This window comes from Sinocyclocheilus grahami, unplaced genomic scaffold (assembly GCF_001515645.1).
Source record: "Sinocyclocheilus grahami isolate Dianchi unplaced genomic scaffold, SAMN03320097.WGS_v1.1 scaffold23.1, whole genome shotgun sequence".
Classification (NCBI taxonomy): domain Eukaryota; kingdom Metazoa; phylum Chordata; class Actinopteri; order Cypriniformes; family Cyprinidae; genus Sinocyclocheilus; species Sinocyclocheilus grahami.
The window spans coordinates 598,056-621,213 of NW_015505202.1; the positions used below are offsets into that span (position 1 = coordinate 598,056).

General features: G+C 37.5%; 1 protein-coding gene across 1 annotated transcript in view; it reads left to right on the forward strand.

Moving 5' to 3' along the window:
- LOC107561246 (vascular endothelial growth factor receptor kdr-like) overlaps nucleotides 1-23,158 on the forward strand; it is a 45,610-nt gene that overhangs the window by 4,768 nt on the left and 17,684 nt on the right. Inside the window, exons 2-17 of the mRNA XM_016245637.1 lie at nucleotides 5,697-5,793; nucleotides 8,298-8,497; nucleotides 9,745-9,869; nucleotides 10,835-10,994; nucleotides 11,128-11,264; nucleotides 11,436-11,607; nucleotides 11,703-11,820; nucleotides 11,961-12,130; nucleotides 12,925-13,081; nucleotides 15,780-15,895; nucleotides 17,880-18,167; nucleotides 19,298-19,444; nucleotides 19,580-19,705; nucleotides 20,592-20,698; nucleotides 21,129-21,264; nucleotides 21,948-22,052. Coding sequence (XP_016101123.1) covers nucleotides 5,697-5,793; nucleotides 8,298-8,497; nucleotides 9,745-9,869; nucleotides 10,835-10,994; nucleotides 11,128-11,264; nucleotides 11,436-11,607; nucleotides 11,703-11,820; nucleotides 11,961-12,130; nucleotides 12,925-13,081; nucleotides 15,780-15,895; nucleotides 17,880-18,167; nucleotides 19,298-19,444; nucleotides 19,580-19,705; nucleotides 20,592-20,698; nucleotides 21,129-21,264; nucleotides 21,948-22,052 — 2,361 coding nt within the window. The remainder of the gene's footprint in view (nucleotides 1-5,696; nucleotides 5,794-8,297; nucleotides 8,498-9,744; nucleotides 9,870-10,834; nucleotides 10,995-11,127; nucleotides 11,265-11,435; nucleotides 11,608-11,702; nucleotides 11,821-11,960; nucleotides 12,131-12,924; nucleotides 13,082-15,779; nucleotides 15,896-17,879; nucleotides 18,168-19,297; nucleotides 19,445-19,579; nucleotides 19,706-20,591; nucleotides 20,699-21,128; nucleotides 21,265-21,947; nucleotides 22,053-23,158) is intronic.

Consider the following 23,158-nt stretch of genomic DNA (forward strand, 5'->3'; position numbering starts at 1 on the left):
ATGTAACATTTTCCAGCTAACCAATTATTCCTCTAATAAACAAAGCTTTTATACCATACTTGTCATAATCAGAGCTTATAATCTGCAAATAAATAATTACTGGATTCAAAACGGCAATTAAAAGGTGCTGTGACCGACACTGACTACACGTTTTCCCGGAGCATTCAATGCTGTCACTAAACGGTGATGCCACAACTATAAGAGCATCGTTCACAAGTTTCTGCATGGACCTAACTAGCCTAGGCACAGGTTTTCAAGCCCTGGGACAAAATGGGATGCTTTAAGGAAAATGTATAGCCTATGTAAGCAATAGGCCTTAATAAAAATAACAATTTGTTTTCATTAAAAAAAGCAAACTATATCTGGCTTAAATCATTAAGCTAACAGATTTGAAACAGAAGTGTGGCGCGGCGCTCCATAAACAAGTTTTTTAATGTTTCAGCTGTTCGATCGCACCGACACCTCACGCGCACACACCCCACATATTCTAGCAATTCAAACTTACATCGCAGTCTGTTCATTATCAAAATACAATACAGTCAACCAAACATATAAAAGGCTACACTGGTCAGTTTAAATAGACCGTAGTATACCGGTCCACTCTGCTGTTATGCCAAGGACGTTTTTGCTCATGTGAAGAGGATGATCTTTTCCGTCTATATGCGAATGTGTGTAAAGTACAAGCCTAGTTTACATTATAAATAATAGTTTAACATTCAAATACATTGCGAATATGGAAACATTTGGATTTGTGCCGAATGAGACGTAAGTAATAAGCTCCAAATGCATCTAGCCAAACCTGCGCTCGCTCCGTCACGATCTAATGCACTGTAGATGCCGGATTTTTAAAAACAAATAGGCCTACCACAACGCAAAAATTTTAAATCTGACATTTTCCGGAACAGGATCCAGCAGGATCAAATTAAGTACTGGTCATAATACTCACATAATAATGTTTGATGTGAGCAACAGTGTGTTTTGCTGCAGCAGCGCCGATGGAAGCGGTTCACTGACTGCAGCACAGCCACACGCGCCACAGTTACGTTTGGGATAATATTATTTTTAATGCCATAATGTCAGTTGAAAACATTGCAATTGTGTTTTAAAATACAACAACGACCACCACGAAACCATTAAAAGAGGCGCGTTCAGCGGTCTCCGTGTCGGGATAGGAAACACTCAACAAATTAAAATGATCTCAAGCGAGCTCTCTTCATATTATCAAATGATCATAATCACATCTATTCATTTTACAATCCTGCTACTAGCTATTGGGTAAGAAAGCGGTTTCTTTCTTTTTTTTTGAGTAACTTTTGCACATCCTGTCATGCCGGGGTGCATAGACGAATTTTGCAGCATTGAGGTTAACGATTAATCGATTAATTGATCGTTAATTTAAATGACGATCTGTCATGGAAATGATCGAAAATTGACATCCCTAATTGTGATTAATAATATAGTAATTATTATTGAGAAAATAATTGGAGGAAAATATGCAAGGTTGCTCAGTGATTTTGCTTTGGAACCTTCAGAAAACTTTTAACTCGATTTTTCTCAAAATTGACTAAATTGAATATCACCTTCAAACGGCTGTAGCTCAGTAATTTTTTGTAGATTCCAACAAGTTCTATATCATTTTGAAGGTATTTTAATGTAGAATGTGAAAATGAAGATAACTCATTTTTGAAAATTTGCTCATTCCGACTCATTTTGCCAGCACAGGTCACAAATATTCATATTAAATTTCAGTCTTGCAAAATTCCATTATTTATAGATTTTACATGTCCCAGATGGGTGTTTTGTCTTCTTCAGAAAAAGACAGGAAAGAAATTAATGTGTGATTGGTCGCGTGCAACTGTTGCCTGACTTTTGGGTTTTGTGCCCATGGACATGCTTACTATTGTTTGACTTTATTTTTATTTATTAAGAAGCCTTCGTTGCTTGTAAAGCTTTGAAATCACAATGGATACTGTGGCAAGGTTAAATGATTAATAGATTTCTATTGTTGTGTATGCCCAAAAAAGATTCCCCCCCTGCCCCATCCTCAGAGACTGCTTTACCGGGCACTGTGTATCACACGGGTGGACGGGAAGCACAGGCAGTCTTCTTGTACCGGCCACAGAGTAGGGAATTCCGCATATTATGACCAACGCTTACTGGGCAGCGACAGGATATCCTCTCTACAAAAGACAGTACACAAGTAAATTGAATTACATCTGTAAAAAAAATTAAATAAATCTAATTCAAGCATCATCTGACTTCATAAGTTCCAGCTTTTTAACATCCACCAGGGACGAATGAGGGTGGCCCTTATTGGGGGGTAAAAATTTTTTATTGGAAATGTTAACCTGTCACCCCCTCATTTGTTTCTCCACTAGAAGTATGTAATGTATGCAAAATACCATCCAGATAATTAGATTTTTTGGGTATGCTCAACGAATGTATCTTTTTATCAACAGGTACTTCAAGATCTGATTGGTAATATTAGCGAAGGTTTTGTTCACTGATAAACTTTTGACTGTTTCTGATATCAGATGACTCTCTCTATTAGGCCACAACTGCCCCTTTGTTTCTCCAGAAGTAGGGTCAGTTGTGGCCTACTGGTTAGTGGTTAGAGAGTCGGACTTGTAACCCGAAGGATATGGGTTTGAGTCTTAGTACCGGCAGGGATTGTAGGTGGGGGGAGTGAATGTACAGCGCTCTCTTCCACCTTCAGTAACCTCGACTGAGGTCCTTGAGCAAGGCACCAAACCCCCAGTTGCTCCCCGGCTGCTGGTCAAATGGCTGCCCACTGTTCCGTGTGTGTGTGTGTGTTCACTACTCACTGCTGTGTGTAGATGGGTTAAATGCAGAGCACAATTTCTGAATATGGGGCACCATACACTCTTAAAAATAAAGGTGCTTCCTGATGCCATAGAAGAACCTTTTTGTCTAAATGGTTCCATAAAGAACCTTTAACATCTGAAGAACCTTTCTGTTTCACAAAAGGTTCTTTGTGGCAAAAGAAGGTTCTTCAGATTACAAAAAGGTAAAAAAGAGATGGTTCTTTAAAGAACCTTTGACTGAATGGTTCTTTGTGGAACTAAAAATGGTTCTTCTATGGCATCGCTTGAAGAACCTTTTGAAGCACCTTTATTTTTAAGAGTGTACTTGGCAATGTGTCACAGCAATGGCAGAACACTCGCAACTTCTTTGTTATTCTTGATCTCCGCAGTCCAATCTCAACGAAATGTGTTTTGTTTCCATTTCTTATGAAGGGCGGGTGAGAGCAGAAGATTTCAAAAGTCCAAAAATAAGGGCCACCCTACTGAACAGTTTTTGGTCTAAATGTTTCACAACACAATGCTGATATTATTTATAGTTCTCCAAAAGTCAACTTTCCATGAAAACCCCACACATCATTTCAGCTTAATTTGAGAGTGTTTTGTGCCTCCCATCTAACTCAACATTTAAACCTGTCATCTTTGTGAAGGCTCCTCTGCTCTTCTGTACATGAACCTTCTCTTATTCTTCCTAACAAAACTACAAACATCAATTAGGACACCATGATTGAGTGATTGTAGGAAGTCAGGAGGAGCACAACTTTTGACAGTGACATGTCTTTTACTTGTTCCCACGAGAGGAACGTAGGCTAATCATGTGGAATATGGCAACCCACATAGCATCAACGCTGTGTTTTTTTCCATTCTTCCATGGTTGTTGTTTTTTTTAAATACGCTTTAATGGAAACCAGGTCCCAGGCCGCTTGAAACACCACAACAAGCCTCATTTTTGGCATTTTTTAGTCTCTGTGCGGGAGGAATGCATTACACAGCTGGCGGAAAGGGGGGGCGAAGTGCCGGACTAAGGTCAGCACTGGGCAGACATCAGGGGCAGGTGGGGGGCTGTGTGCTGTGGGAATAATGTGTGTACAGCAACAGAGACAAGAGATTTTTATGAGAAAGTATTCCTTCTTAAGTGGGCTGCTGGGGGACTCCTGCTGAACAGGGCAGCTGTGAAGACAGCGAGAGTTGTTAGGTTTTATAGAATGTGATTCACCGCTCATGCAGGCGTACATATGTGAATGAGGCTTCGATGGAAAATAAGAATAAGAATAAGAATAAGAATGTGGAAGACAGATTTCAGAGCGGTCAAATCCAGTTTGACTCACTCAGACTAATATCTCTCAGTTGTACAGTGTGAGCAGCATCTTCTTGTAACTCTGATTTAATGGATTTAGATGTACAGTGTTTCTAAAATATGAGTGAGAATGAGTAATGACTCATAAAACATGTGGACAAAATGTACAACATATGAGCTTTAGGAAATTTCATGATGAATTATGTCTGAAACAGGCATAAAGTTACTGTCTTTGACACCATTTGGACACCATTTGGTCTGTGGCTTTTTGTCATGACTCATGAAAGACATCAACATCACACAGCAAAGACATTTTTAATGTGTGTTTTATTTTTGTGTGTAAATGTAAATCTACAAATCAAATATGTCTTTTCTAACTCAAATTGTTACCGAAACTATTATGGTTTGTTCACACTTATTTTAACTTGAGATGGTGACTTTAGAATGAGATGCACATGTGAGAGGCACTGAAAAAGTGAGGATGTCTGCAAATACATAGAAAAATAATGAAAAAGTGAACCTGTCCACCCAAAAGATGTTTTTGTATTCCACTTAACTACTTTTGAATTCTTTTTGGGTTTTTTCAATGTAAATGTGCACTATATAGCTGTCTTTCATCTTTGCACCACATCGTGCTGCTTTTTAGTGTCTCCCGCATGAGCATTGTGCTTTAATACCAAAAAACTAGTAATCAGCATTGCAGTGCTGGCCCACTATTTAGAACAACAAAAACCAGTGTGAAAGTTTGTGCTGATCTAAGATTGTATTCTATTGTATTTTTTGCAGGGGAGATTTCCCAGAAGGCTGCTCTTATAACAAAAAAATCTAAATAATACTGTTTTGCCTGGCAACACAAATAACCTGTGTTACAATGCCACAACAGAAAGCGTTCAGAGAGTAGGTTCAAAAGAAGGAAATCACTTATGAGACAAATGTCACCCGTCCTGGGCAGCAGAGGGAATGACACCGCTTCCTGTCCCGAGCGTACTCATGGCTCCTATCATCAGCTTTACCTGGCCCCAGACCAGCAGTGAACCTTCACTGTAATAATAGCACACAGAAGAGATCTCAAGAGATCTGAGTTAAATTAAGCTCTTTATCAAAGTATAAAAAGGTGGCATTATGCAAGGGCAGAAAATTGGGACTGACTGATGTGAAGGATGTGTTTAAGGACATCTGATTCATCTGGGTCTGCGTTGTTCTCTCACACACATGTTGACAGAGGTGACCCCTCCGTGGGGGGCACAGCTGTACCTCTGGCCTCCCTCCTCTGATCTAGAATGTATACACACGCTTAAATGCACTGTTTCCACATCTCTACCAGCTTAAACCTGTCCAGCACAGAGTAGACTGCACTGAGCTGGATTCTGGAGTTCCACATGGGAGCGGAAAGGCTATTGCATAACATTCTGAATCAGAATGTTCAGTTGAAACTTGAACCTGGAAACTTGTTGCAATGTTATGTTACTATATTGGAGGCTGTCAGTTTGACCACATTGTGGCTTTTGTGATGCTTTTGTACTTGGGATGTTAGTGTGTCACTGATTGTGTGTTGTGTTATATTATGCTTTCTGTAGGGTTGGTAAATGGATCTCGTCTGCCTGATCCACAGCTGCTTCCTGCCGAAGACACACACCTTCAGCATGTTGGTGGCACACTCACTCTCATCTGCAGGTACTGTGCTCATCTGCTGTCCCACCTCACACAAACACTAAATCTAAAATATGTTAATTTTATTGATATTAAACCAGTAAGCATTTCAATATACATACAGAATAAATTTTAACTCAATTTAGAAAAACATAAAACTACCAAATTATTTTAAATAGCCCTTTTAAAACCATCTTATGATAAATATTTTTTTGTATATATTACACCAAAGAAAGAAAGTCATACAGGTTTGGAACAACTTGAGGATGAACAACATAGTAAATGAATAAATGACAACATTTTTATTTTTGGGTAAACTATCTCTTCTGTATAAGCACTTGGGTGGCAGATGGTGTGTATCCAAGCACACTAATCTCACACCATCACTCTTCAGAACCAAATGCATTTGCTTTTGCTTTGACATGGGATGAGAGGCTTTCAGAAGGCAGTATAATCCCAAAATAGCTATCTCATCCAAATGTAGCAGAAAGAGAAGGGGGACGGGGGCATCTGAAACATTCACATTTGGACTCTGAGAGAGCATTGCATGCTATTGCAGTCATGCCAGGAATGCTGACCCCGAAGAAGCTTAACTAATGTAAAGCTTCCTAGAAGGCCATGTGAGCCAGAAGCTGATACTGTCTTTGGCTCTGGACAGAGATTTGAGGCTGAAGTTGCATGACCCATCAGTCTAGAGGCAGCAGCAGTATATGAGATAAGTCTGATTCTCCACTGGGGTCCTTTTTATGTACTCTTTTAAAAACAAACACTGTTTGAAACATGTAATTTAGACACTTCATCCATTAAATACCTGTTCCTGTGTAAAGTGGGACACTAAGAAACTTTAAAACTTTCCAATATGTGACCCTGGACCACAAAACCAGTCTTAAAGGGGTCATATGATGTTGCTAAAAAGAACATTATTTTGTGTATTTGGTGTAATGAAATGTGTTTATGCGGTTTAAGGTTAAAAAAACACATTATTTTCCACATACTGTACATTATTGTTTCTCCTCTATGCCCCGCCTTTCTGAAACGTGTCGATTTTTACAAAGCTCATCGGTCTGAAAAGCGAGGTGTGCTGTGATTGGCCAGCTATCCAGTGTGTTGTGATTGGCCGAATACATCAAGCCTGTGGAAAATGCGGAAATGTTACGCCCCTACCATACTGTGATGATGCCCTGTCAGGCTGGAGCGATGATTCAAAAACATGAAAACCCATTATAAACGAGGCATTTGTTGCATCCAGTGGGGACATAATTATGTATAATAATGACTTATACTGTCTTTTTAAGCAACCAGCACGGATCAGCTCTAGGCATGACGAAGCGGATATCGTCCTCTTTTGGAAGGCCAAACAAAGTAGTTTCGCTTTCACAATGAATCACACAGCTCCTTCAGGACATGGCGGCGGCGGCAACAATACTACAGTGAGAATAAAAGTTACACCTTCTTTCTTTGCATGAACATTTGGGCGGCGTTATGCAAATCTTCCCACATCGTGATGTAGACATGTGCGGGCGTGTTAGAACGAGCCGTTTTAGGTAGGCGTGGCTGACTCTTAACTTTTATAAAGAATATCTCTTTGGATTTGAGACTTTAGTTTTTGCAACTTTACAGATCTTCTTTATGCACCAAGAGCTTGTAACACTCCAAAGAGAAAGGAAAAATTGAAATCGTATCATATGACCCCTTTAAGTCGCTGGGGTATATTTGTGGCAACAGCCAAAAATACATTGTATGGGTCAAAATTATTGATTTTTCTTTTATGCAAAAAATCATTAGGATATTAAGTAAAGATCATGTTCTATGAAGATATTTAGTAAATTTCCTACTATAAATATATTAAAACTTAATTTTTTATTAGTAATATGCATTGCTACGAACTTCATTTGGACAACTTTAAAGGCGATTTTCTCAGTATTTAGATTTTTTGCACCCTCAGATTCCAGATATTCAAATAGTTGTATCTCGGCCAAATATTGTCCTATCCTATCAAACCATACATCAATGGAAAGCTTATTTTGCGAAAAATTAACCCTTATGACTGATTTTGTGGTGCAGGGTCACATATAAGCCCGTTTGAATATGCTGAGAATATGGATGAGGAATCTGACATGCTCAGTTCATTTTCAGTAATTCGGAAAGCGATCTTGAAACAAATCTTGAAACAGATCTTTAAAACAAATGTGATCAGGAACCACAGAAACATCAGTCAATGGAGGATTTGTTTTAAACTGGTCTTTCTATAAACCCTCCTTATGCTTAATTCTAAAGTTATGCTCAGGATGCCAATCAAAAACATCTGCTGTTGATTTATTTTGGTTACTTTTAGGATTATGTTTGTAATGTCAGAGTAAACTAAAAGAAACTGCAGAATGTGTTTGTATGTGGTTGGTGGTAAAAAGTTAAAAAACCCAATATAATAGCGGCAGATACTCTCTGCAATGATTATTTAATCTGGCATAAGCCTACTTGCCTTTGAAATTGTTGCTAATGTTCTATTTATATGGTGTGACTTTCATTAGAGGATCAACTTCCCTGCACTGGAGGCTAGCTAACAGAAATGTGTCATCGGTATGGATTGAGCTGTGTGAGGAGAGAATGCACAAGTACTGCAGCAAGCTGGTCATACACAACCTGATGCACAACGACACTGGCTTCTACACATGCGGCGGTCACCAAAAGTCTAGAGATCATGAGGTGTCCACATATGTTTTTGTTAAAGGTAAGATAATAAAAATACTTACTACTGTTTTTAGCATAGACCCAGAGATTGTAAAAAATTGGTTTAGTAAAAATTGTTTTTTTGACATCATATATGTGTACATCACTGTATTTGGTTAGAAATGATCCCTAAGGGATAAACCAAGGAACTTGCCACTTTCCTTCCAATTAATTGCCAGAAGAGATTTCGAAGAGATTTTGAGGAAAAAAGAAATGAAGTAATGAGAAACTTCACTTCACTGAAACTACAAAAAAGCCATAAACCTGTTAGCCGGGCAGTGAAGCTAGTAACTATGCAGCTATTACTGCACTCAGAAGATTTGAATAACTGACAACTGGACCATATCTGCAAGACAGATCTCAGCTGTCATAAGACTAGGAAATAGAAAATCAGTGACACAAAAAAGCAAGGCTTATATATTAAGCTGGATATCTTTAGAGATGGAAACAGAGTTTGATTGTTCTAGAAGCCTGGTCTTTGATAATTTTTGGGCTTCTAGTCTTCCTGTGCCTCCCGAAAACTGTGTAAGCTGTTAACATTTTAAGCAAGTGCAATAACTTTTTTTATTAATGTCCCTCAAAAAAGATTGTAATAATTAAAATGAATTGTAATAATGTTTCACAATATTGCTGTGTTTACTGTGGTGTTTAATAAAATAAATTCAGGTGAGAATAAGAGACTTCTTTAAAAATCTTACTTTAAAAAAAATCTCATCATCCCTAAACTTTTGAACGGTAGTGTATGTCCCAAAGAGCTGATCTGCAGTTTATCTTTAGCAAAAGACGGTGCTAACTTTAGCTGTGAAAATGACAACAAAGCTCACCAAGTCTCTGGCTCACCAACTGTTTTGTTTAGCAGACCTCTTCCACTGTGGCCTGCTGCATATATAGCCAATTTAGTACCTGATAGTCCCCTGGTTCATCTCACTATGTGATTCCACTGTTTATGCGAGATAAGTTTGTTTAAAAATATATTTTATTACATGAACACTGTCAGCACACAAAAGATCTTGTTTGTTTAATCACACCAATTTCACAGCATAGCTGTACAGTAACATGGATGTCTAGGCATTGTCTGAAGTCTAAGAATTCATTGATAAAAGAATAAATACTTTTAAAAATGCCATTCAAATTCATAAGTGAATTAATGAATTTTTGTGTTTGTGGCCAGTAAATTAGATTTGTGCTTAGCAAACTGTTATTATTTTGTGTTTACTGTATTATTTTGTGCTTAATTTTAAATCACAGATCACAATAATCCATTTGTGGAGGATTACAGTTCACCACACCTGCTTTTTGCATATCGGGATGAACCTTTTTTTGTGGTCCCATGCAGAACAACTTCCCCAAATCAACATGTTATCCTTGAGACTGTGAGTATTTTTTTATGTTAGCGGCACTGTTTTTGAACCGAGTGTAAAAATATTCACATATAATTTAAGGCCGCATACAGTGGAGGTGAATGTTTTACCTGCTTTCCATGCCTCAAAGGCCTTGAAAATGAAAAAATAGGATGTGTTTTGTATGGTCTGGCATTGAAGAATGCCTTGGACCATGGGCGTCTCAGAGTTTCTCATACCCATCAAAGCCCTGAGCATGTGTATTCAGATACAGTGTGCCATAGGCTCAGGGAAGCTCAAGGAGGCCTAAGGAGACACTCTGTCTGCTTCCTGTAAGAACAGGAAGGTAGTGTTATACTGTTGTTTTCACTCAAAATAGAAACTCAAGCTATAAATAAATTAACTTTTTTACACATCATGTCCATGAAGACTAGGTTATGGGGAAAAAAACTGGCCCAGCTCACCAAAAAAATACTTTTTTACATATTTTTACATTTTACAAAAATACATATATTTTATGTATACTAGCAAGATGCTTCTTACATAATATGTTACAGCAGTAGATTCAGTCCTTCAAACTGCACTGGCAGTGAACAACTTCAACGGTGGTGTTTTTTCCACAATGGCCATGTAGTGGGTCTATGGTCATTTCTCACAGTTCTTTGCTATGGATAAACACTTCTAAGCTAGATAGCACAGATAGTTATGTGACCTTTCTGCCATTGGAAGATCTGTGGCATTCGTCCTTCCTGTTTCCTTCCTTCCCTTCGTTCCTAGCAGGGCACTTGGACTCCGAACAAACAAAAGAAGTGAAATGGGGTATACAACTCAACTATGATCAGTTCTTCACAGACAAGCTCAGCCCTGTTTTACTCATTACTGGATGGGCTACTAATCATGGGCCGTAAAAGCTTCACACAACTTGTTTCCTTCTTCACTGAAAGAACCTTCACTTATATTTAAAGAAAGCTTAAAAATTCTCTCCTCTTGCTCTTCAGATGAATCCTATGGCAGATCATGTAAAAAGTGGGGTGGAGTGGGATCCAAAGAGAGGATTCAAGATTCCCTTGAAATCTGATGACAGCTACCAACTGATTACGTGTATGACCAGTGTGGATAACAAACAATTTACATCAGACTACATCCTTTTAAGGCTAAGTGAGTCATTTTAATTAAGGAGAAAATCCCAGTTACGCAATTACCTTTTGAAATCTGTGATTGAAAATTACAAAAGCTTTTTTTCATGACATAACCTGGATTCATGTTGGTACCTCCTGTTCTCTGTGCCTAGCGTTGGAGCTGAAAAACATTGCCATCAAGCCAGAACGACCAAAATTACTGGTCGGTGACACCCTGGTCCTCAACTGCTCTGCAGAGACCACTTACAACGGCAGAATTGAATTTGAGTGGCAGTTCCATAAGGGTCGGGTAAGTTATCAGGAGATGATAAGATGCTAAAGATGCTGAAGTTTTACCTAAAGACATGCAGTATTAGATTACTAGATTAGTACACATTCAGATCAACTACCTGATTTGAACTGGCATTATGTAAAGCTTGGCCTTACTGACATCATCTGAACTTCCTGTCTATGTTTTCAGATCAATCGCACTCACCATAATAACAAGACAAGGGACCAACCTGGCCAAATCATCATGATGACTAATGCATTAACCGTGCCTAATGTGACAATGGAGGACAAGGGCACATATGTGTGCATAGCATCAAATGAAGAGAAAAGGCATCAAGTTTCAACTAAAGTTACTGTATACGGTGAGGATGTGATGATGTGCCACTACCTTAACACACTCTTGCTTTTGTAGAAAAGTTTAATATATTCTTGGATTTTTTTCTATTTGTCTCTACAGAGCATCCATTCCTTAATGTGACCCATAATAAACGCAAATTTATCTCTACTGTAGAGGGTAGAAAGGTGCAGTTTGAGCCACGGGTCAATGCCTTGCCCACACCAGACCAAGTGTTGTGGTAAATTCATGCTTTTCATTAAAAAAAAGAAATGTGACTCAGATGCCATGAAAGGAATTTGATGTGTAGTAACCGACCAATTTATTTTATGATTATCGTATTGATTGGGTCTTATTATTTTCTGCTGCCTATTTGTATAGGTACAAAGATGGAGTTGCCATTTCAGAAAATTCCACATGTTATGAGACAGCCGGCTACAACCTCACCATAAAACAAGTGAGGCAGAAGGATGCTGGGATCTTCACTATCGCTCTGTCAAACCAGGAGAAAGGTCTCTACAGAAACCTCAGCTACAAGCTGGAAGTCAGAGGTAATGCAGAAACCTGTATGAACTGCACAGGATTATGATCATCTGAGGTTTTTCTCTGCTGCACGCAATACTGAACCAAATAAGGCTTCCACATCTAAAGATAAAACACTAATATAAATAGCTAACAGAACAAAATAAAAAAGTTTTATTTGCATTTTAATTACATGTGAATGAAGTCAAACAGATTCTTCAGCAAATGTTTTAATTTGTTGGGGAGAAATCAAAGTAAGCGGATGAATTGATATGCTCTTCTCAAAAAGCTTTGTAATGTGCTGACAGAACTAAGATTTTGATAATGTGCTGACCAGATTTACCCTGAATTTTTGGAAACTTTTTATCCAACAATGTAGACAAGTATGATTACCTCCTCTGGCCTAATATAAAATCTTTATTTTAATGCTTCTCTGTCCTCAACCTGAACCAAAGTATTGGACATCATTACAGACCCAAAAACAAAACCAAGGTAAAAAACAATGGAAACAGAATGAACAGATTTCTGGTTGCAATTATTTTTGGGCATCATTCATCAAATGCTGAAATCTGCCTAATGCTAAAACTTCAGAATTGTTTCCATCATGAGCACAGATGCACTTAAATGAGATCTATATAGGCAATATTGCTCCCTATTTTCTCTGTATTGAAGTTCATAGAGGCCTGAATATTCTTACTCTTCCATATTAGAGTTATGAGGTGAAAGTTTTTTAGTGTTAGCCAATGATCTTCAAATGATTGGTATTCTTTTCTCGGACTGACCATTTAAATGACTGATGATCTGTATGTCCATGTGCACACAGTGAAGCCAAAGATCTTTGAGGAGGATGTGGCTCCAGGTGGCCCACAAACTTACAAATATAATGAGGGGCACCAACTCAGCTGCACTGCATTTGGGATTCCCATGCCAGACATAACCTGGTTTTGGCAGCCGTGTGACCCCAGACCTGATCTTACAGAGTAAGTCAATAATACATACACACAAAAAAAAGACTGTTTTTTTTGTTATTGTTCATTTTCAAATTTGCTTTGAATAAACATGTCTTCTGTTCAGTATTTCACGTCAGATAAAAGATTGCATTACGTCTAATCACATTTCATTGTGTCAAAGCAGAAATATGTTTTTTTAATATGAAATATGAAACAAGTCTTTTTTTGTCATTTCTACAAATTTTGGTTCCATAAACAGTTGTCATCCTCTTGCTTGGGAGATCTTTTCTCTTGCTGAGGTGTTAATATCAATGATAAATGTTTGCCTTTACCCACAGCTCTCATTATTCAAATGAACTGCATCCGTTTCCTTGACATCAGTCCAAAATAAAGTATGCTTATTGATGAAAAATAGCCCCAGAGCTACATTTTGCAGTCACTGGCTCTGTAAATGTGAGGACGACTTATTGTTCTTATTCCCCAGGCTTGCATTGTGCTGAAAGCAAGAGTATTGCAGTGTAAATGCCAGCCGTTTAGTGAACCTTTATGGATGCTACGAATGTCCCCTAAACTTAGTTGGTGTGTCATGACAAGGTTTTCTCGTAATTGAGAGTAATTATTTGTCAAGGAGTACTGCCAATTTTGCGTCAAAAATACTTTGGGCTTTGTACCACAGTGCCAAAATACCACTTTGGCTGTATTAAATATAATCAGCGATGGCAGTAAACACAACAGCTCATAATATAGATGGTGAGAAGTCCTGATTTTCAACATCTAGTGAGAGGGGTACATTGGAGGGTAATTGCAATGCCCTAGTTGGAAGAAAATACAGAACCATTCTTTTATTTTCAGTAGAATTCATTTATTTCTTGAGAAGTGACCAAAAAGAAAAAGTAGCCACGTTCACACTGCCAGATTTGGGAGTTGTGGGAGTGAATCCCCTACATGATCATATTTTAGTTGCGATGTGCCATTAAGGCCCAATCCCAATTCTATTTTGTACCCCTTCTCCTTCCCCTACCCCTTGTCCCTTGAAATAGAGTGTCAAGGGGTAGGGGTGAAAATATTCCCCTAAGAATTGGGACAACACTACTATGCCGTCACACATCATCATACGTCGTCTAGCTCCTACAATACAGACACCTATACTGGTGTGCTGGTGTGCATTAGAGCCTTTAATTACCGTTCTATATTAATGCGTTGCTTACTCACACACACACACACACACATATACATATGTATATATATATATATATATCGGAGATCGCGCAGCTCACACATCCAGGAGAAAAAAAACTTGTCAACGGTGCCCCACAACTTTTATTAATAACAGTTTAAATAATGAATCACTACATTATATTTTCCAGCAACGAGAGGATATAATCGGTGTTTTTGAAGTAAATGCACTCTAAAAAGAGAAACGCACAGACGCGCATACACGCAACTTTCATCTCTCTCTCTCTCTCTCTCTCTCTCTCTCTCTCTCTCTCGAATTGGCAATATTTGAGAAAAGGGTTTAGCGATTTATAATTATTGGGAGGACTAGCCCCCCTCTATGTCTATGGTGGTTATCACCCTGATCAGACATGAACATATGTTGTGGAACTATCGTGCAGTCTGTAATGATATGATGTTAGTTAGCAAATATTAGCGATTTTTTGCAAACATTTCTTTGAGTAACATGACCGTAAATATGAACTCACGATTGAATGTAACATAAAACAAATGATTACTTTTCGTTAAAATATTTATTAATGCCAAAAATGCTTACATTTATGTGTCTTTTTGTTCGCTCGGGCAGCCATGTTGCCGCTGAAGCCAGTTTACGCTGAGATATACCCCTTCGTTTGAAGTGTGGTCCCAAAAAATCTTCGTTTGAAGGACTGTCTGGCCCTTCCCCTACCCCTCCAACCAAAAGAGAATCGAGACACCCCTACCCCTTCACGTGAACGCGTGAAACGGAGGGGTAGGGGAAAGGGGAAGGGCTAAGGGGTAGAATTGGGATTGGGCCTAAGTGTCCATAAAATCAGTGTTTTGTTGGAAGGGTCCCATGTTAGAGATCTCATTATTGCGCTCATGAAGAGGATCTCTCAGAGGTCTTCTTAATCAAGGGGCGCTGAGAAGTTATCAGCTGTCCCATGTTGACCATGAAGTTCTGGGATCAGCCTTATCTCAGCCGGCTAGAGAGTGGGGGTGTTTCCTTTGAACAGTGACGCATGACTCAGCCCTTCCTGTCACGCTGCAGTTTCCTCTCCGACCCTGACTCTCAGTAATCCGATTGTTCCTCCACTCAGATTGATGCAAAACAGGTCTTTGGTCCCCTGCGGCTTCAAGGCATAAATCACATGACTTGATACATGGTGCTCAAATTCAGAAAAAAAAAATTAATTCATCAGGGTCCATGAAACCTTACGTTCAACGGCAGAAGATAAACTTATCTGAAAGACATTGGCTAAACAAGTTAATTTGCCCAGCAGTTTCCTCTTATTTTTAAGGGAAGACCTGTTTTAAGTTTCTCACTGAAAGTAGAGGGCATTCACTGAAAGATTATGGCTGTACGCCTTGGTATTTCCTTGTGTACATCCAGCTTTGATGTCAAAAGGCAAAAATTTCCTCCGTAAACTGCAGAGCAGTATCTGACGTTAACTTATCAGAAATATCATTCCTTATTACAAATGTTGGTTCAACAATTATGATTTCTCTAAATGTGTGTGTTTTTGGCTGATAGGTGCAAACTTTACACTGATCCTCTTCCTGTTGGAGATGCCACTGAATCACACAACCATTATCCTCATAATCTGATTAAGGATGTCAGCAACATGGTTGAATTATTAAAAAGTAAAAACAAGGTATGTATTACTATTATGTATTATTTTTTGCCTTCAAAGATGCACTTCTTTTTGTTCCCTTAATTAAGTTTTATGCATAAAGAAATTAGTATATTTTTGAAAAATGTGTTCAAATCATGCACACTCACATGAGAAAAAAAGAGTAGCTGTTTATTTTATTTTACATGGAGCAGGTCTCATCATTGGAGCTGTCATGTTGAGATGACATGACCAGACAAAATGTTACTTATTTTATCTTGCTAACAACTCATGTAATTGCTCTCATAGTGGTTAATGGGAAATGCTGCATTGATTCAGTGGTATTGGTAAATGAAAATTTTGCATGATGCTATATCCACATCGCTAGGTGTCAGTATATTGTCATACTGTGTTGATGACTGTCATACTGCTTACATAAAAAATACTGAGTGTACCTTTAAAAATTTTAAAGATTTGTTAGTTAAAAATATGCAATCTGACTGTAAATGGAACAATCAAGTGGAAATGTATTAGTTTAAATGTCTGCAAGTCAAACTTTTAAAACCAAAGCTTTTACATAATGCTGAAACGGGGTTGCTAATCCAGATTAATGATACTTTCAGCTTCATTTTGGCCCAAAGTAATTGACCTCAAAATACTGCAGTTTATGTGCTCATGAATGTGTGTGTGTGTGTGTGTGTGTGTGGGTGTGTGGGTGTATATATATATATATATATATATATATATATATATATATACATACACATATATATGTTCACAGAACAATTTGCATTTTTAATATTTCACAAATTCCATCTTTGTTTTAGCCCAACTACTAATAGTCTATTAACACTGTGTTTTATCACATGGTGAATTTTGGCAGATTTGTGACTGAATTCTGGACAGTTAACATGTGTTATGTTATGCTTATGATTGAGCAGCATTGAAACAATTTTGCCATGAAAAAAGCTCCTCACTCCAGGCAAAGTTCTGCTTCTTCCCCGTTCTGCTTCTGCTCCGCTTACATACTCTGGATTGGACTGTGGTACAGGAATGCCAATTACTGTTTTAATAATGAATCACTTATATATGTAGCTGACCAGGGTCAAATGTAAACCCATTTGTGATGTATTAAATGCTTACAATTTTGCATTTGAGACAATTGAGATTCTGTAGCAGTAGCGCTAGGAATGTTGGGAATTTGTTTGGGCGCCAGTTGGGCGGAAGTTAGAAAAGCAGTAAAGTGGTGGCTAGAAGACAAACGTGCCGTCTCACGTGTATTCTTTTTAGTGGATACATCACACCATTCACCGAGTTACATAATGAAGCGTGTGTCAGCTATCAGAGTATTCAAATTTGCCTGGATTAGAATGATGATCAAAAATTAGCTGGAATCAATATCAGTCGAGACTCAATAAGCATGAAAAATGAGAATTGTGCAATAAAAATGGAGACGGAAGATAAAATGGTGGATGTCAAGTGGCATGTCTCCGGAACAGAACAGAAAACCCCAGAGAATATGCTGTGCTATGCAAGAGGTGAAGATGTCTTTGTGCGCAGGAATGCTGGTCAGAGGGATGAAATAGTAATAACAGCTGTCTCCTCTGGTGGAACGTATATTGCTGTGAATAAACAAGCGTTTTGCCGGCTCCCTGGAGGCCTGGCCTTAGCCTGGTTCCTATTGTAATGCTTCAGGTCAGCCATCGCTGCCGCCATTCACCAACAACGTGCTTCCAATTAGGAGTGATGAAACAGGAAATAACTGCAAATTTGATATTCCTGGCATTGCAGTGTACAGCTTTGTGTGTAATGTGTATACAGTATATATATATACATATACTGTATATTTCAGGTCCCTTATGAGCCATATGTTTGTGAGTTAGTCACGCTGTCTCTGATTGTCGATTTACAGATTATGCATGAAAAGCACACAATAAATGCATCATGTTGACTGACATGTTCAATGAATTGTTCTTTTCCGTCCTGCTTCTTAATGTCTTATTTTTTTTTATCTTCACTAGATCAGACACAGCCGTTTGAGATTAGGCCCTCGACAGCTGTTGCAGGAGATGACGTTACATTGACCTGCAGAGGCACAAGATACCTCTACGACAAGTTGCATTGGTATGGTCCACTGGGCCGCATAGTGCCCAAAGATGAAACCTCTCTTTGGATCGAGCCCTACACCATATCTTTGTCCATCAAGTTGCCCAGTGTCTCCAGAAACCACACTCTGGGCTATGAATGCCAGGCTTTAAACATCAACTCCAATAAAGTGGTCAATACAACATCTCTTTTGACTATTAATGGTGAGTTTCTTCTACTAAGCACCAAAGAATTTCATCTTTATGAAAGCATCATCGTACATTATATGATGTAATGTAAGACCCAGCTTATGTTACTGATCAGTAAGAAACAAATGGCTCTGGTGTTTGAATCTCAGAAAGAGGAGTTGTTGTTGTCATCGTTATACTTGCAGTTTTATGATTAGGAGCCTGTATGGTTGCTTAATAATTAGTGTAATTAAATGCAATACAATACAATAAATTCTAAAAATATATAATTATTATAATATAATGTATAATAACAAAAATAAAATTATTATCAAATATACATTTATAGTAAAAACATTTATGAAATAAATGTTAATAATATTGAACATTATTATTTGAATTATTGTTTTTATGACAATAAGGCACTTCTTATTTTCATTACTGTAATACAATAATTAAAATCACACTGTCTAGTTGTTTACATAAATTAGCATTTATTAAATTTAATTCATTACATCCAGATACAGTTGTACAGTTGTTGTAGGTAACGCAAAGTAATTTACAATCAAATGATTACATTTATTTATTAAATTAATTATGTTTTAAGCATATATTTAATTGGTAACACTTTACATGAAGGTTCCATTAGTTAATGTATTAAGTAACATGAACAAACAATGAACAATACATTTATTACAGTGCTTACTAATCTTCGTTAATGTTAGTTAATGAAAATTCAGTCATTCATTGTTAGTTCATGCTAATTCACAGTGCATTAACTAATGATAACAAGCACAACTTTTTATTTTAATAATGCATTAGTAAATGTTGAAATTAACATGAACTAAGATTAATAAATGCTGTAGAAGTATTGTTCATTCTTAGTTCATGTTAACTAAAGTAGTTAACTAATGAACCTTATTGTAAAGTGTTACCATTTAATTAATACATAATTTTTAATGCATTGCAGTAGTAAGAATGGGAGTTCATTTCATCAATGTAGAGTAGGCTAAAGTGTCATCAGAATAGAGCCACTATGTTGATGTAAAAGGTTATAATTCACCCTGGTACATGAATTGCTTACATTGATATCTATAATCAAAGAATTTTATAGAAGTGTGGTATGTTAATGAGAACAAGATGTAACTCTCCATTTTCTGGCACAGAGAGGCAAAGGCCCACGCTGATGCACAATCTGACTAATCAGGGTGTGAACAGCAGCAGCACCCTGATTCTGGCCTGCTTGGCTAAGGGTGTGCCAGAACCAGATATCAAATGGTACAAAAACAAGACTCCTTTCACAGAGGGACCAGGTGAGAAAGAACTAAATGGGTCACAAGTGATCAGCTATTTTATAGTGACTTTATATGTAGATCCTTCTATCAGGGATCTGGATCTTCCTGCATCTGTTCTGTTTTAAATGGTGTATATTTCTATAATGCTTTCAGGTATCACTCTAAAAGATGGTGTTCTGATCATTGAGAGGGTGAAGAAGGATGATGAGGGCATTTATGAATGTCATGCCAGCAATGATGGAGGGGAAGCAATAACCAGTGCAGTCATTACTGTATTGGGTGAGTACCTAGATGATGACCAACTCTTCACTTGCCTTTACTTCTTTATTCATCATTCATAATATAGGGAAGAATTGTGCAGTTGACTTAAACAGTCAATAACTGTGCAATTTGTCCTGTTTTAGGACTTTCACTTCCATTCAGACATTGTCAAAATCTCATCAAAGTTTCCATATAATTAATGTAAACAGGACAAATAGCCTTTTTTGGCCAAACTTTGAATAACTATTGAATGAGAACGACAGACTAAGGCTGCCAGGAATACCATGCAAATTCCAGACTTTTATGATGGGGGAGTTAAAAGTCAGGGTCCTCTCACAAGGGAGTTGACCTCTTCATATTTTTTAAGGATATTCATTAATGAACAATGAGATATGTCTTTAAAGAAGAAGAGGGTTTGAATTTCAGAAGGACCTTTCCAAAAAAGTTATTGTTCCTGCACCCCTCAAAGCCAACTGCAACGCTCATCTCAGTAGTGAAATTCAGTTACTCTCTATATTCTGTTAAGAGAAAAAAAACTGGCTTGACTTGACTGAACAAACCCAAGCCAAACACATTCAAAGAGAGCAGTGTTGTTTGAATTCTTTCTCCTTCCTCTTTTGAAAATCAAAATATCTTTTGCTGTATATAGTATGTGAATACATGATAAATGAAAGTGAGTGAGCCGGTTCCTATCCAGTGGAACACTGCAGTGCACAAGCATTGTAGATCAGATCAGACTCAAGTTTAGTGCAAAGGCAGAAAGCAGCACGGCATGACAAATCCAGTTTATGTTGTGAAATGTGGTTTTGTATTTGGTATACTTGGTATGTGACTACATGTAGAAATATTATTAAAAACATGATTATTAGCTCTTTAATTGAAAACATGCTGTTTCCGCATGCAGGAGAAGACAGTAAACCAAATATTGAGGTGATCATTTTAGTGTCTACTGGAGCAGCAGCAACATTTCTTTGGATAATGCTTATTCTCTTTATCCGTAAACTAAGAAAGGTAAGGACTTGATTATAACTATATGTAAACTGTAACTGAACTACTGTAAGATTTTTTAAATAAGTCTCTTATGATTACAGTAAAAATACTCTTACAGTTAAAATAAATTATTCTTATTTTATTTTTATTTTATTTTTTTATGTAATTTATTCCTGTGATGGCGAAGCTGAATTTTTAGCAGCCATTACTCCAGTCTTTTGTTATGTTTACTCTGAAAACTTTATGTTCTACAGTGCACACTAATGCTTATGTAACATGCAGTCTTGATTTGTTGTTTTATTTTTGTTACTACTTAGTCATGGTCTTCTCTCAAAACTCTTAATGATCTCATACCCAACAGTCATGCAGTTACATAGGAAGAATTACAGAACCCTGTTCTATTTTGTCTGAATATTCTGATTAAAAAAAAACATTTATTTATTTCTACCAGCCAAGTTCAGCAGATTTAAAGACAGGGTACCTGTCCATCATCATGGATCCTGACCAGATGCCCCTTGATGAGCAGTGTGATCGTCTGCCCTATGACAGCAACAAATGGGAGTTCCCCAGAGACCGCCTCAGACTCGGTGAGTTCAAAGATCTTTTTCATTCACTTTTACTAACTAAAAATTCTGATTTTCCTCTGACTGCAATGTAAACAAGAATGAACTCAAGACCTTCCTGACTCAAAATATCTTCTTTCATAGCTCATCAGACTCATTAGAGATATTATGCTTCATTTAGGTGGTACATTTTTCTCAGATGTTTCTCTTAAAATGCCTTTGGACAAATAAAAATAGCCACAAGTAAGATAGTTGCTGTCATAAAGTATAGAACTATAAAATCAATATAGATGGCATAGATAACATGACATAGTTTTGGAAGAATTTGATATAAAATGATTGAGTTCTTTCTTGTGGGAAAAATACAAAGACAAACTTATCCATACACAGCTCAACACAATTGGCTCTTTCTGCTCCTTAATTGCCTTAATTTTCAGACCTATTGTTTGAGAACGGTGGGCATCAGGATTGTCTACGTTTTCAAAAGAAAATATTATGCCATTAAATATCAGTAATTCGCTTCTGTTGTTCAGTCTTAACTGCTCCATGAATTCTCAGTGGAGGGTCAGTAAAGCAGTCCCAACCTCAGCAGGCTGTTTTAATTACAGCCTCACATCTTTTCTGACAGGGCATCCTGTCTGATTTATGAGCCCCCATGACACGGCTAGCTCATGCAGATTCTCTCTCTCCCTTTCTCTCTCTAACAGGTAAAACTTTGGGCCATGGAGCATTTGGAAAAGTTGTAGAGGCCTCTGCATTTGGCATAGACAAGATTTCTACTTGCAAAACGGTGGCTGTGAAAATGCTGAAAGGTATCTGTGACATGTTATGTTTTAGTGTTCACCAAAAGCCATTACAAATTACAATTTGAGTTGAAAGTTAAAGAAAAAAAAGATAAATTTACTTTAAAAAAAAAAAAAATTATTTCTTTGGTGTCACCCTTAATTAACTTCAAAGTTTCTACAAAACCTTGATAATGTTCTGCAGCATGATTTAAGAGTGATCAAAAGCATCTTGTGCTTCAGTGGAAGAAAAAACATCTCACTGTTTACACTAATTTACTTATTTTATTGGTGACTTAGAAATAGACCACCAGTCTGTTTGAAATTTTAGCTTTAAACTTTATTTTAATCCCCAGATTTTGATTGTGGTTTCAGACTTTTAGACCTCACAGTGTAATGCTATCAGATCAGCAGAAATGCCCAGAACAGAAAGTACTTAGTTGAATGTAATCAACATTCCTGTAAGTTTTCTCACATCAAACATTTCCTCTATTAGACATAAATGTATAACCTTTTTATGGCAGCGTTGAATACACCGATCCAGTATATTGAATGCAAATGTAAATCAGATATTGAAAACAGAAGTCCATAGTGGATCTTTTGGTTTTCGTTCATGTTTCTTGAGTGTATACGAAGATAATTGTCAGCTCTTCAGGGTATTGCATGTTGCATGTGATAGTCCACAGATATAAAACCTTGGACAACAGCATACGTAAGTGAAGTGAATGTGCAAATACTCACGTAGCATTTATCAATGAACAGCTTGAACAGATGTTTCTTAGATCACACCAAACCAGAACCTGCTTCACGTAATTGGTCTGTGTTTGCTATTTTATTGCTTATTTCCAAAATATCCACTGTAATACAACAATATTGAATCAACGCAGGGATTTTGTGTTATGCATTCAAGTAAAACAAATATTTTGGTCTAGTAAGACTGTATCCTCTTGCAGTTGTATTTGTTTAAACTCTGCCTGTCTGGTCAGCTGGCTGCAGCATTTGTTTAGTGATGGTGAGTTCTTGCTGAGTGATGAGCGCCGCTCTGGTGGTGGTGTTTTGTCTGTTCTTGATGATGATAAATCTGTCGACTCATGTGTGTTTCCACTAATATTATTATATCAGTCTTCCCTGTGCAT